Source organism: Centroberyx affinis, unplaced genomic scaffold (assembly GCF_046629955.1).
Source record: "Centroberyx affinis isolate AG114_WGS23_722 - 3 ecotype Tasmania unplaced genomic scaffold, CSIRO-AGI_Caff_v1 ptg001394l_1, whole genome shotgun sequence".
Classification (NCBI taxonomy): Eukaryota; Metazoa; Chordata; class Actinopteri; order Beryciformes; family Berycidae; genus Centroberyx; species Centroberyx affinis.
This window is the reverse complement of record NW_027279876.1, coordinates 288,301-302,572: the sequence shown is the minus strand read 5'-3', so window position 1 is coordinate 302,572 and position 14,272 is coordinate 288,301. Positions and strand designations below refer to the sequence as shown.

Here is a 14,272-nt window from a genome sequence, read left to right as displayed (position 1 = left end):
AGTACTACTTTAACAGGCTGTATAATTCACCATACAGGCTCAGCAAATGATGCATGCTTACTGTAAATTTAACAAGTATGAAAACAGCTATGGAGCTAGAGAGGCAAAGAGGTAAAGAGGAATAACAATGCACTATAGGACGAACATTGGCACAGTCCTATAGCGCCATCTGGTGTTTGTTGTCGGGTCTGCATAAGATGGTGAGAAAAGGGTCGTCAAAGGAGAGTCTCACAATTTTTTAGCCAGTCATACTGATTTCACTACTAAGCATCCAAACGTTTTTGCTCTTACAACAGGAAAAGTAACAAAACGGAGCAGCTTTTGTCCCTCAAGGACTGGCACCAGCACTATCAACAAAGGCTAGAGACTGTTTTCACAACCAATATAAGATTTTAGATGCTTTAAAAGTAATCTTGGATAGGGATAAGATGGTTTGGCTTCTAAAACTCCCGTACCGATCCTTCAGTGCTTCAGCATGTCACAAGAGTTATCACAGTAACAAAATGAAAATTTAAATTTTCATTTATTTCACACAGTATAGCGTCATAATACATCAAATCAATCATCCATCATGGTTCTGATGTGCAAGTGTTTATTTTCATGTGACTGATAATGGCCTAGGCTGACAGGACTTTAGATGAATCCAGTCTGAGTCCCCACATCTTCCCCCTGATTAGAAGAAAAGAAAAAAAACCTGCAGGCATTGAACATCTTGCATGTCATTGTAATGGCAACAGTAATGAAATTTGGTCTTTTTCTCCTCTTTTCCATGGTTTAATTTTCTTGGTTAGTCCACTTTCTCACATTTGAATACAATGAGCAAAGTTATGGTTGAGAACAATACAACTTGACAACACACTGATGCATACATGCTTGGAATGGGTATTGGATACTGCTGAATATTACTGTTGTATTTTGTTCTTGTGAATCCCGGTGATCAGAGCCACGCTGAATACAAAAGATTGAGTGAATCATTTTGGGCAGGACTTGGGCAGGTAGGTGACAATAAATGTGAGCTTCATCCACTTCATTATCATTATCCCAAAATGGCTGTTACATTCACCCCAACAGCCAATCAGGAATGTACACCCTCTAGCTTCTGACTCCATCAGTCCTGCAGCTCAACCACTTCATTCAAGACAATAACGTTAATCTAAGCTGGCAGCAAATAAGTCTTTAATCATGAGATTACATTTTCTTACCCATTTTACTGTTTAATTATCCAATTGCTTTAGGCAATGTTTTTATTAATTTTCCATTCAAATCTCTAGCCAATTCATTTTTATAACCTACAATCGAAGAGCCAATCACAAAGTCTGATTTTAAGTGGAGTACACATAGGAGAGTTACTCTCACTAGGAGTAGCTTTATTTTGTCAAACTTTTTGCATAAGTAGGATATTATACAATGTTTTACATAGGTCCTTCACCCGTAGAGATATGGGGCCCAGTCTGAAATCCAGGGTCAAAACCTTTCCTTTCCTCAACACACATGTACACACACACACACACACTCTCTCACGCATACATACATACAAAGCCGAACAGATGGACACCGCAATCCCTTTTCACTCTGCATGAGGAACCTTGTTTTCCCTTCAGAAGTGAAACCAAAAAGCGAGTTTTGGGCAGCATTCAGGTAGGGTGAGGTGAGTGGTAGTGAGAGAAAGCTTGCGTTTGAGGCAAGCTTCATCTACATAAGGCCATCTCTGAACTTGTGAGGGTTTGGACTAGCAGTTCTCATCCACCATCTTTTCATCAGCGCAGAAGTGGGTGGGTGGGTGGGGGGGTACATCGCTATACTGATCCCCGCAAACTGACATTACAGCTTGTCCATAGCAAGGGGTTACAATAAAGTTGTTTAATTTTTTTTTTGTTTTTTCATAGTTCACATAGAAGGACCAGCAGCTAATTGTCACAGCCATTGCCACACTTCCTCTGACCACTATAGGAAAGCCAAGGAAAGATCCAGAACACCTTTTGCTCTCTAGTGTATACAAGTCCAGGTGCACTTTTACAATTTTGACTTCCTCGCAGCCGACAGTGTGCCTCAATGCCTTGCATTCGCCTGAAACGGATGCTTGAATTTCCCTTCCATCCTAGGTTGAGAGGCGTTCCCCCTCTGCGCTCCAGTGCTGCTCCTACGCTCTCTTGGCTCTAGCCATTTCTCAGTGCTTTAGGTGCTGGGAGCCAGGGATTGAGATTGGTGCGCTGGTGAGCCCCAATCCATTAGTCTCTCCTCCACAGGCTCCCTGGCCCTTCTCCATCTTTCCTTTCCTCTACTCTCTCTCGGTCTCTTTTTTTTCTGGGTGTCTAGACAGTGTTGCGCGGCGTGCCGTTGAGTGCCACAGCCTTGGTGCAGGGCGTGCCCGCCGCCTGGGGGCCCGCCGGGCGCTGGGTGGAGACGCCCACCTCGAATACTTCGTGGATAGCCTTCCGGAAACAGTGGAAGTTGTAGTCTATCAAGCCTGAGGAGGCGAGGACAACACATTTGGATATTAGCTCTTAGATCTATGAAAGCCTTGCTTCCAAATAATATCCGCAAGCAAAGTCCAGCAAAGGTCTGATGTACTAAATTACTGTATGTCATGGATTATCACAAATAGAAACTACAGAAACTAAAACAGAAACTAAAAAGTGGTAGGAATAGAAGAAAAAATTTACACATTTATTTCATGTATCCATATAGTGTCCTTCAGTAGTGTCATGTAGCAACACAGCTCTTGAACTCTTTGCCACCAACTGTTAGCATTTACAAGAGATGTCTGAGGCAACATAGTGATGAAGTCATCTCAAGAAGTAAATATATATCTATATCGGTGTTTGTGCAGCCAAATTGCCAGCAGCAGCTGTTACATAGAACTGACACAAGAGAGGCAAAGTGAAGCAATTATGGAGAAGCAGAGAAAAGGAAGAAGATGCTTTTCTGATCTATTTTGACACTCATCTTCAACATAAACGCAGGATGAATGAGTGCGAACATTTTGCTTTCAAGCTCACCTCGGCTGCAGAGTGAGGAGGGGGAGAAGAGTAACTCTGACAAAAATGATGAGCTGTAAAGCATTATTTTTCATATTCCCTGTTTCTACTAAATATATTGACAGATTGAAGAATCCTAGAAAGGTTATAAGGGTGAAAACTAATGTAAACGTAAAATGTAATGTAAATGTAAATGTAAATTTGGGGCCTATTTTTTTAACTGTTCATCCAACATGGATAAAAACACCCTCAAATTAAACAGTCAGTGTTTTACTACCATAACACAGTATTACTTCACATCCAAAACATCAACATATACAGTATATATCCCTGTATACACACACACACACACAGCTGGAGCAGTGCTAAAATGAAGTAATACAAAGCATGGAGAAAGGCTATTCAAAGCAACAACACCTTGAGCCAAATTAAGCCAAATGAGCCGCAGGGGATCGCAGATTTCCATGACAGCTTACCTTTGCGCTCAAAGCTTTCTTCTCGGAGGATGCAGACGAGGGCCAGGAACTTGGTGACCTCCTTCAGGTACAGCACAGTGGTGTTGTTGAGCTTGATGATGGCCATGGACTCCTTGTCGTAGGCACTGCCGCTGCCGTCCTCCTTCAGACTAAAACAGAATAACACAACATCACAATTCAGGTGAAAACTTGCAGTTTCACAAAAAAAAAAAATGTGGCTCCTCTGAAGATGAGTTTTCTAATTTCTTCATGTGTAATCCCTTTGATTGGACCATTAAGTCTATCAGTCAACATGTGGAACACCCTGAAAGAGGTGTTGAAACTGGTATCTCCTATTAAATCACTTCTGGAAACAAATTTTGGTAACACTTTATAATAACCATCATTAATAAATGGTAAATTGATAGTTAATTAAACTTTAGTTAATAGTTATTTTACTGTTAACAAACAATGAAATGATCATTAATAATGTTTACTAATTATTAGTAATGCTATAATTTATGTTATTTTATCATTCGTTTGTGTAATATAAAATCATTTGTTTATAAATTATATATTGTATCATAGCTTTTTACCCTTTTTACCGTCTCTTATCAGCTATGATACAATATATCATATTACTAATAATTAGTAAACATTATTAATGATCATTTCATTGTTTGTTAACAGTAAAATAACTATTAACTAAAGTTTAATTAACTATCAATTTACCATTTATTAATGATGGTTATTATAAAGTGCTACCCAAATTTTTACAGACTTGCTGTTTTATAATTTATTTAAGGTGCTTTGTTTGAGGCCATTAATTAAGCCGATTAATGCATAAGTAAATATTATATGTCAACATACAGGTCTTCACATAATACATGAGCATTATTAATGTGAAGTCCGTAAGTATTAAGCTTCATGTATTGTTCTTGACTTATAGTGTTCACAAGAATGTGTAATGTACCATAGTGGTGGGACAAAAAAGCCGTCAAAGAGGGCAAATTTCAGCTATCTAGTTCATTAAATGTTTACTCAACCGATTGGTAGGAATCTCCACTCTATCCTATATTTGGCTAGTTTGGTCGCAGGAATAATACACCACAAAAAAAACACAAATGGGCCCTGAAATGCAAGGTAAATAGCATTTTTTCAAAGTGTTTAGGGTGGATTTTTCTTTAAACCGATCTCAGATCAGTACCCCCATTCCCTTGACACTTGCCGATTACAGATCTTTTTTCTTTTGCTCTCATACCAGCCCTATACCACATAAAACAGTGAGAGTGTTAAGCTTTCTCAAAGAGTGAGTACATCACGTTTTAGATGTGTTTTATTGTGTGGCCTGCATACTTTTTGAATTTACTCAAAGTTAATTGTTGATGTTGGACATGCCCAGACAGACCTGTGAAACAGCACTGTTTGAATAATGGGAAGAACAGAAAGAACCATCGTAAACCCACTTTGACTTCTCTGGTACATCAAAAACGATTTGAAAAGGCCAGCTTGTAAAAGTTATATTTTTTAAGCATTAAACATGGGACAAAAGCACTTAATATACAACAGAAGGAAATGTAAGCCATATGGCAAAGACATCTAGATCATATTTTCATGCTTTGGGTGTTGGATAAACCTGGACACATTTACAAATTTCTGTGATAGAGAGCAGCTAATATGACAAACTCTCACCCGGTTTTCACACAAATGCACACGCAAGTCCCACAAGGAAGGAACAGACTCACCCGTAGATGCAGGAGACGTCGATGACCACATCAATCATATCGCAGCACAGCTCATAGGACTGCATGTCTACAGGGGAGCTGTCTGTGGCAATGTAGATCTTACTGACCACATCAAACAAGAAGGCCTTCTCTATCCCTGAATTCTGTCAGCAGCAAAAATGGAGAGGAGAGGAGAGGAATGACACAGAGCAAGGAAAGAAAAGAGGGATAGAGAAAAGAAAAAATTGATTTTTAAAAAAGGGACAAAACCAATTTTATTCACACTGCTATTGGCTCTTCAAACCCAGATATGGAAGTTGTCAGGCTCACATTGTTATTTTAATCCTACGTAGTCTGGACGCAATCCAGCCACAATGTGCATACAAGCAATGTAAAGAGATGGAGACGGGATGGAGTGTGGGAAAAAGTAATGTAGATGCACATTTAAAGACATACAGCCACACAAGGCGCATAAAAGCCATTCTCGGGTGTGGATGCAAATTGATCTAAATCTAAACTTTAATTTAATTTAATTTGATTTAAATCTGATCTTCGCATTGAAATGCCAGGTGTACCCATTGCTCTAGATGGGAACATATGATGATAAAGTAGGTCCAGGAAAATGTTGCCAATCACAGGAATATGTTTATTTGAAATTGAGAACTTTGCTGACACTATTTGAACTGTCCTGATGCAGTAAATCCTACCCATCTTGTACTCGAAGTAGATAAAACAAAATGCTAAGAATTATTTGTAAATACCAGGCAAGGCAGGACTGCTTTGTATGTCTCCAACACTTGTACCCAGAGAAGAATCTCTCCCAGTGATCTTTTGGGTTTTATCAACAGTGTCAGTGCTCAAAATTAATTATTGAGAATGTGCATGTGTTAGAAATCCTGAGCAGCTTCAACCAAAAGACCAGCATAACTATCAAGGGGCAGAGCACAGACACTGCCTGGAAAGACCTCAAGGGCGTTGGAGGGACTGTTATACAACAACTGCTAGGCCTATAGAGGCAAGGGGGGGAACTCATAAAGGCTGGCGATGACTCATATCACGCAGGGCTGTCACACATGAGTCACGCACGTCAATGAAAAAAAAAAAAGAAAGAAAGGCTCCCTCACTTAATGTATAGCTGAGAGGCTGGGCTCTACTTACAGAAATGAAGATGTTTAGGAGGTTCTCCAGGGTGGGAAGTTGAGGGATGAGCTTCTGCACCACTTTGCTGAAGGCCTCAAAGATGGAGTGGTCATAGATACTCGTTAAGTAGAAGCTGAATGGGACCAGAGATTTAAAAAAAAAAAAAAAAAAAAAGGAAGTGAACAATGTTTATTTGACTGTCACCAGAAGCGCTGTTACAAACACATCTCAGTTCCTCAAAATTTATAAAAGAACAGGTAAAAATACAGATCAGTCAGGACATCACATGACAAGCAGCAACTGGATTGCAGAGCAGAGGTCTTCCTGAAAGCATTTGGGCACGATTCTGACTTGGAAACACTTTGAGGAATGAAAACCAAATGGGTAGCAACAAAACTGACTTCATGTGGGTGCTTCAACACTGGACACATATGACTTTTGAGCTTTGGTTGCTAAGACAAATATATTGTAAGCCAAAGATCAAACCCAGGGGAGGCTTGTGGCTTGAGCCAAATAGAACTGTCTACATACACTTGGCAGAAACACAACTTTACAGTGCGTTATGGAGAGGAAAGCATCGGAGAGCCACACATCAGAGCAAAACACCTCTCCGAGCTCCACTATAAATCCAGGATTGCTCTGGCTGCCTGGCTTGAATAAACAAAAGCCTCACCCCACATAAAATACAGTGCAGTGGGCATCAACACAGCCCTCTAAACATCAACAGTAAACCTGCAGTAGAGCCGACCATGTTCAGCTGATTCCAGTGCAAAACACTGGAATCAGAAATTACCAAAAGTTGGGTCCCAAAAGAAAACTATAATTGTGTTGCCACAGCGACTATAATTGAGAAAAAAAATCACAAGAGCTCTTCTCTTACAACAGTATTTGTGTAAAACTCTTGTACAGTGCCGTTAGGAAACGAGAATGAATCAATAAATGTGCACTCTAGCCTTCTTTCTACATCTAGGCCAAGTCAAACCATTAGAACCCTGATCACAGCATTTGTGGTATCTGAAGCACAGGTCATTGTGCGTCTTCATTAGCAGCTCAGAGAGGAATCTCACAGCAATGCTGAGAGTATGCAAACCATGTGGCAGGACTACATACACCAGTAGAAACAGTAGAAACCTAACTAGGCCTGACTATTAACATCAAAACTAAATGCCCATCACCCTTAACCCCACCCATGACCTACTCTGATCAAACTGGGTCAAAAATTACAATCTTTTCTGCTGACATGACATAAAACCCACTAAATTTTCCTCTACAAGTATGAAGTAGACAGCATAAAATTGCTGGACACTAAGGCCGTCATACTGCTCTAAACTGCTGCACACATCTGTTTTTTGTTTTCTCCCATTGTTTCAAACACATTTCAGTTACGGTACACGTCTTTGAGTTTTGGTTGAATTGACGCACCTCCCCAAATACTAATTTAGTCAGCTATTTCGCTTTCTTTGCCATCATTGTGTCTCGTTGTCCTCCATGCTAACGCTGGCCAAGCCAAGCTGCTGTGGGCGCCAACATTATGACAGTCGTCTCAGGCGTATGATGGAAGATTCACTTATTGTTGCGCCATCAGAACTGGGACACATTCAGCTGCTTTGTGAATGTAGCCCAATTTACACTTTCAACCTAAACACAAATATTAGAGCCAAGCAGGCGTGTTAGCGCTGTCTAGGTGCTCGAGTGGAGGGGTATGTGTGATTGGAGTGAATGAAACTACCTTGACTTTAAAACTCCACCTGTTAACACCAAAGTGCTGTGGCAGCACAGTGTTGTTGTAGCTAAGAGTTGTAACTTAAGAGTATCGCTGAACAAAATATTTAATTAATGCGATGACTTGGACACTGCAGGCTGGCTCATGCTTGTGTGACTTCTACTGTACTGCCTGGTGTATGAGCGCACTCTGCATTTCCCTTATGTAGGGCTCTGCATGCCCTAAAGAGTGCATACCATAATTACCCTAAGCACTGTGCACTGCAAAAAGTGTATGAACAAATGAACGAACAAACAAACAAACGAACACAGAGCCCAGCTCTTACTGAGGCGCTTGTGATTGGCACACTGGAAAATCCAAAATGTAAAACGCTCAGTGATCTCAACTATCAAATCGGCACAAAAAACCAAGGCCCAAGCTGGGTGGATAATGAAGCTATGACTTATTAAAATGTGAAAACTGATGGCTTTGACCTCAACATGATGCTGCGAAGGCTCAGTTGTAATGTAATCTGGCTTTTTTGTGATGTGGTTTGTTTACCAATGACCCCAAAGCATCTCAGACATATCAATGGTGTCGTCTGTTCCTTGTTATCACTGTTATTCCAGGTGCCATGGCTGTGCTCACAGGCAACTGTTAGAACAAAGCAAGGACTGTGTGTTGTTCCATGTCATCTCAGAACATGAGTGAATGTTTTTCATCCGCGTGTGGTGTAAAGGCAGTCAGCTCCAGGAAGCCAGTCCAACAAGGCAGATAGAGCCATCTTGCCTTACAACAGACGGGAAGAGAAAGTCACCTTTATAGTATCAATATCATATGATGAGCTGTAGCGGTTTTCATTTCACATTTAATATGAAAAATGTAAGGATAAAAATGTAAGATACACACATTCACAGAAAAACCCAACACACAATTTCAGCATTGGCTTAACAAGTCTGGAATAGTTTAATTCAGTGAAGCAAGTGAAAAGAATGTGCCGATATCTTTTAGAACTTTTATGGTTGCCTCTCGCTGTTAAAAATTTGCTTTCATTTGGCTGGCAGCTGGTGGTAATTCCCCAGCCTGTACCTCCACATTCACTTCACTTACAGTTAAAAAAAAACCCAACATCAACCCACACTAATGTTTATTAAGCACTGTCTTAACAATAATGTGCAGGTATTCTGTACACTTATTATGGCCCGTCTAACTTCTCATAAGCTCTTGCACAAAAAAAAAAAGGGATTCAGCTGCTACTAGACAAGGAAAAGAGCCTCCTTGCATGACTTGCATAGGCATGCAGTTACGAGAAGTGATTAGGAAACAAAGTCTAAACATGCAGAGATAAAAGGTATGAGGCAACTTAGTCTGAAAGTGGTGTGTGTATGCATGTATGCGTGTGCATCAGACACCATATCTTGAGAATGCTATCTCTAGATCCACTGTGATCGCATAGGTAGCGAGGAAGTCTGGGAAATTTTCTGACTGCATCTTTCTTGTTTATTCTGGTACTAATGTGGACATAAATAAATGATTAAAGTGTGTGTAAGTGTGTGTGTGTGTACCTGAGGTGCAGCTTCTCTAAGCTAGCGTCTGCCAGATCGTCATTGGCTCTCTGGTGGATGTCTCTCTGGGTCTCGATCTTGTGATCGTCTGACAGGCCGTCCACTTTGTGGATGAACACCTCAAAGTTGATCTCTGGGTTGACCCGGTAGGCCCGCGACACGGTGAGGTGGAGCCTGCCCAAGGCCTCCACATAATCATCCTAAGAGGGAGGAGGTGAGACACAACACACATTTTTTTTTTCAGAAAGTGAATCATAAAATGGCTATGCATATAAAACAACAATCAAAACCTCTAGTGACCTACAATGTCAATTTTAGATTATGATCATCCTCCACGTCTGCATTCATTCACACAATCCCCACTCAAAACTTGAGCTCTGCTATAATGCCAATAGTGGAGGAACAGGTCACAACAAAGAAACTAAGATACTTTGTCGATTTAAGGTAATCTCACATTGCAAGCTGACAATGCTACTTCTGACAATGAAATCTCTCACAAATGCCTGACCATCGTGGGCTTACGCTTCAAAAATAGCCATTGTAAATATGTTAATGCAGCTAAACATTATACTTACAGATAAACACCAATGTTTGAGACTGACAACACAATGTTTTCCACAGTAATTATTAGGTGCAGCCCTAAGATAAAAGGTAAGTGTACATTCACACCCATTTTAAAGCAGGTATGAGGAAATCCACTACTCCATTGTCTTCTAAGACAACAAGACAAAAATAGTACCTCCTCAAATATCACTGTGACCAACCACTGAAACAAACTCAATTCGATGTGCATCCTTGAGTACAAATAAACCCTTCAATCAGATCGGCTTTGAATTAGATCATGGTGGAGATTACTTCTTGAAAGCACTTAGGCCAATCCCACGCACATGACTTAACAGCCGTGACATCTAATTGTCTTGCAGCCTGAGGGTCATCCAGGCTACCTTTGGCTGTTCATCACTGAGTGCAACAGGTTCATTTTGTTCAGGGTTGAAAAGGGGCTTCTACAGCACCTAATGTTAACAGTGTAACTTAAGCAACAGAAGGAACCATTTGCATTTTTCCTATATGTAAACGTGTACTGGCCTTCTGGGTACTTGGGGTAGATGCTACCTGTCTGTCTTTATGCTTGTTAGCAGTACAAGGTTATAATTTCTTCCTGGTTAGTTTGTTGACACTGGAGACAGCCAAATACTGTATAGCCTGACATGTTCAGTACCATGAGATGTTCTCATCTGGTTCACCAGTGATCTAGTTATGTGGTTTGGATGTGAATCTACAGGCGTGCAATCAGCGTGTACTCTGCTAGCATGTTTTTGTTTCATGTTTACTTCCATTTGGCCGCTCCTTTTCATGTGTATCTGTCGGCTAAATCAACTGGTTCCGTCCTTCACCTGAGCATCGATGACAAATATCAAGGCCCCAGTTCCTCTGAAGATCATCTCATAGTCAAAGGTGGGGTCGAAGAAGTCCACTTGGCCTGGGAAGTCCCAAATCTGGAAGTTGACAAAGGAGCTGCTGGAGATGTCATCCTTGTAGATCTTGTTGGTGCTCTCCAAGAACAAAGTCTCATTGGGAGACATTTTGTGGAATACAACCTGAAATCAGAAATGTATTAATATCGATGTACTAAATCCACATTACTTTGTCTTGGTAACATTGGTACATAATGCAGCTCACTACATACTGACAACCTAGAGAGTTTGACAGAAAATATTGACACACATGGTACATAGATACAAGGTTAAAACAAGAATTGTACTTGCAGTAGCCTACAAGGCCAATGTTAAATCATAACAATCCTAGTTTCATAGCACAATCCCTATACAAAGCCTTAGCTATGCTATGTACCAGTGGTGGGAGTAGGCTACAGGTTACAACAAAACCACTAGGCTACTTTGTAGATTTAAGGAAAAATTGCAAGCTCATAATGCTGCTTCTGACAGCGAAATCTCAAATACCTGTGATCCCATGCTTAGGTGAGGCTTAAAAAATAGCTAACTTGCAGCTTTTATACGGACAGACAGCAGGCACCAGTTATGGCAGCTACACCACAGTATACCACGGACACATGTGGCACAAGGACAGCAGGACCTCGCATACAGAGTAAGGGGATATTGCAAAGCATACTATGCCCACTGGACTACACATACCACTCTACATTTAGCATTTCATAGCTGCGTGCTTTCAAACAGCATACCGTGTGGCTGCAGCTGTAAAGCAAAGTGTCGTGAAGAACTAATAAGTGAATCGGCATTTGAATCGGCACTGGGATTACAGGCCAATGAACCAGCAAAAAGCCAAATCACATGTCTCTCAGCCCATACTGGAGGCTTACAGGAGAACTTTAATCTGGTACTTGGGGGGCCTGTGGATTTATGTCAAACACAGTACAACTCTTAGGAAGCATGGGAACTTCAGTGTAGAAATAAATGCAGAATTACTCACTTCTATTTCTCTAGGCAATATCTGTAGGATAGGCCACTGTTGTGTCAGGCTATATACAGTCTGTTTCTCTTCCCTTCTTGTATTTTAAGAGGAAACACGCAGTCCAGTGTGCAGTTTAACATGAATAATAAAATATATCACAGAACACACAGCTGCAGCTCACTATCAATTATTCAACCACAGTGCCAGTCTAAAAGTGGCAGACTTGAGAGAATGACAAAGAAAGCTTTCTATAGCCTAACCTAGTTCTAGTGAGTAAATTAGATAATCTGTGATGCCATGCAGTTAGATATGGCGGTCAAATTCATACGGAAAGAGCATACTGGGGGGAAAAAATGCATACACTATATCCAGTGCATTCATTCATAACAAAGTGTTATGACTTGCAGAATGGAAAGGTGTGGCCGCTTTGCTGTCATGTGAGAGCGATAAATCAGACCTGCTATGTGCTGCCTTCACTACCTTTCACACATGGGTGGGACTAAGTCAAACTTGGCATGATATAACCAAGTTGTTAACTAGACAGTCACATGCCGTATGTCCACAAAGGAACATCAGCAAGATGCACTGAGCCTCTGTGTCCACCTGGTTAATCATTTATGGCTATCAAAACACACACAAGCTAATGTTGGAAGCTAACTAGCCAGCCATGAGTGTATGGGGTTTGCCAGTACATTTCTTCCACTCTGATAGCTACACTGCAGTTAAACCCTAGCTAGCATTGTTATTTGTTGCTCATTATCGTCAAGCTTGCTACATGCTAAACTAACTCGCTAGCTAGTTGGCTAACGTTAACGTTACTTGCACGAACCAGAGGAAGGCGTCGCTCGCCGCGCCAGGCAGATACAGTTGGTCACTAACGTCTCTTCCTACCTTCTGTATCGACGATTTGCCACTTCTTCGCAAACCCATCAGCAGGATTCTTGGTTTGCTGTCAGACGGTGCCGGGCTATCCTCGATGTCGGCCTCCTCTTCTCCATAACCGAAATCTTTGGGGAACGAGTCCGCAACCCCGTAGCTGTCAGCCAGCTGTTCCACCTCGTACTGAATCGACATTTTGACCTAACGACGGCCGCTTCCCCTAATCCCCCCCTCACTTGTCGTTTAACACAGCCGTGTTTGTATCGGAAGATCGGTCTGCACCACGGGTTAAACGATGAAATAGTTTATCAATAATGCCTAGGCTACTTGCAAACACCGAGCGTGCTCCCACACATTTCCTTTGGATTTCCTTTCCTGTTGGAAAAAAAACTTGCCTTTGATCCCGCCCCCTAATTCTGATTTGCTGTCCGGATTACAAAGCGAATAATGATTTGTCAGTCAAGCTGTCACTCTACGGAGGCTTTTCGCTGTCACCTGACTAGTACTCAGACTTGTTTTGTGACCTATCACCTGAATAACAGACAAATTCATACTTTTGTGACAAGTGTTCAATTTTTCCAAGTCATTTCAGTCTATAGTCATAACAAATTAACGTTGATTTTTACATTTCCAGTAAAAAAATGCACATTTAATACAGGTTAAAGAAAAGCCAACCAAATCAATAAGTGGCTATTTGTGGTATTCTGCGATGTCACCAGCAGATGGCGCCGCACATCCACAACAGTAAAAATGCTGCCTTCATGTTCTGTCGGAAATATTGCATTTAGGAGCAGAGGACACTTGAATAACCCAACAAAGTATTGTCTGTGTCTATGATACCCGAATTGCCGAGATGTGTCTTGAGGGAAAAATGCCCCAAGTGTACCTAGCTGCTCGTGAGCACAAACAACTTAAATTCAGGGTTTTAAGATTGTTGGCTGTGCAGCTCACCACACAACAGCTTTTAGACATATTTAACTTTGGGAACAAGTACAATGATGTATGTTCAGTCACGCAAGGTGGATGTAGAGCGGTGCAGCGATTTCCCCCCACGATGGTTTCCCCCTATTTTATGCATTGTTTCTATTGCTGTATTTCTGTGTTCACTCTTCTTTGTCACACGTTTTTGTACATACTTAGAATTTGTCCTCTGGGTGCTGAAGAGCCGAGAGTTTATTTATAGTAATAAGCCGAAGAGTTTATTTGGATGCGTACAGAAGATATAAAACATCGTTTGGGTAATAAATTAATGAAAGCATTACACTTTTACATGACTGGTGTACATTTTCCAGTACAGCGTAACTCTGTCGCTTGATTTTGCTTTTGTTTCAGGATCCATTTTGTTTTTGTTGCTGACAAAAAGCATCTGAATGCGCGCCAAGTTCTGTTTACGACTTCT

The 14,272-nt window shown here is 41.0% G+C and overlaps 1 protein-coding gene across 2 annotated transcripts; it reads right to left on the bottom strand.

Moving 5' to 3' along the window:
• Window positions 1–535: 535 nt before the first annotated feature.
• rragca (Ras-related GTP binding Ca) lies at window positions 536–13,231 on the bottom strand. Of its 2 annotated transcripts, none has more exons than XM_071526202.1 (7): window positions 12,886–13,231; window positions 10,959–11,162; window positions 9,565–9,764; window positions 6,316–6,430; window positions 5,179–5,321; window positions 3,455–3,603; window positions 536–2,467 (listed from the first exon to the last, which is right to left on the bottom strand). In XM_071526202.1, exons 1-7 carry the CDS (start codon window positions 13,066–13,068, stop codon window positions 2,313–2,315), a joined length of 1,149 nt encoding a protein of 382 aa, XP_071382303.1. In that variant the 5' UTR covers window positions 13,069–13,231; the 3' UTR covers window positions 536–2,312. The 2 variants fall into 2 exon arrangements, with proteins under 2 accessions (XP_071382303.1, XP_071382304.1); XM_071526203.1 differs by having other exon boundaries at window positions 10,959–11,060.
• Between the last annotated feature and the right edge of the window lie 1,041 nt (window positions 13,232–14,272).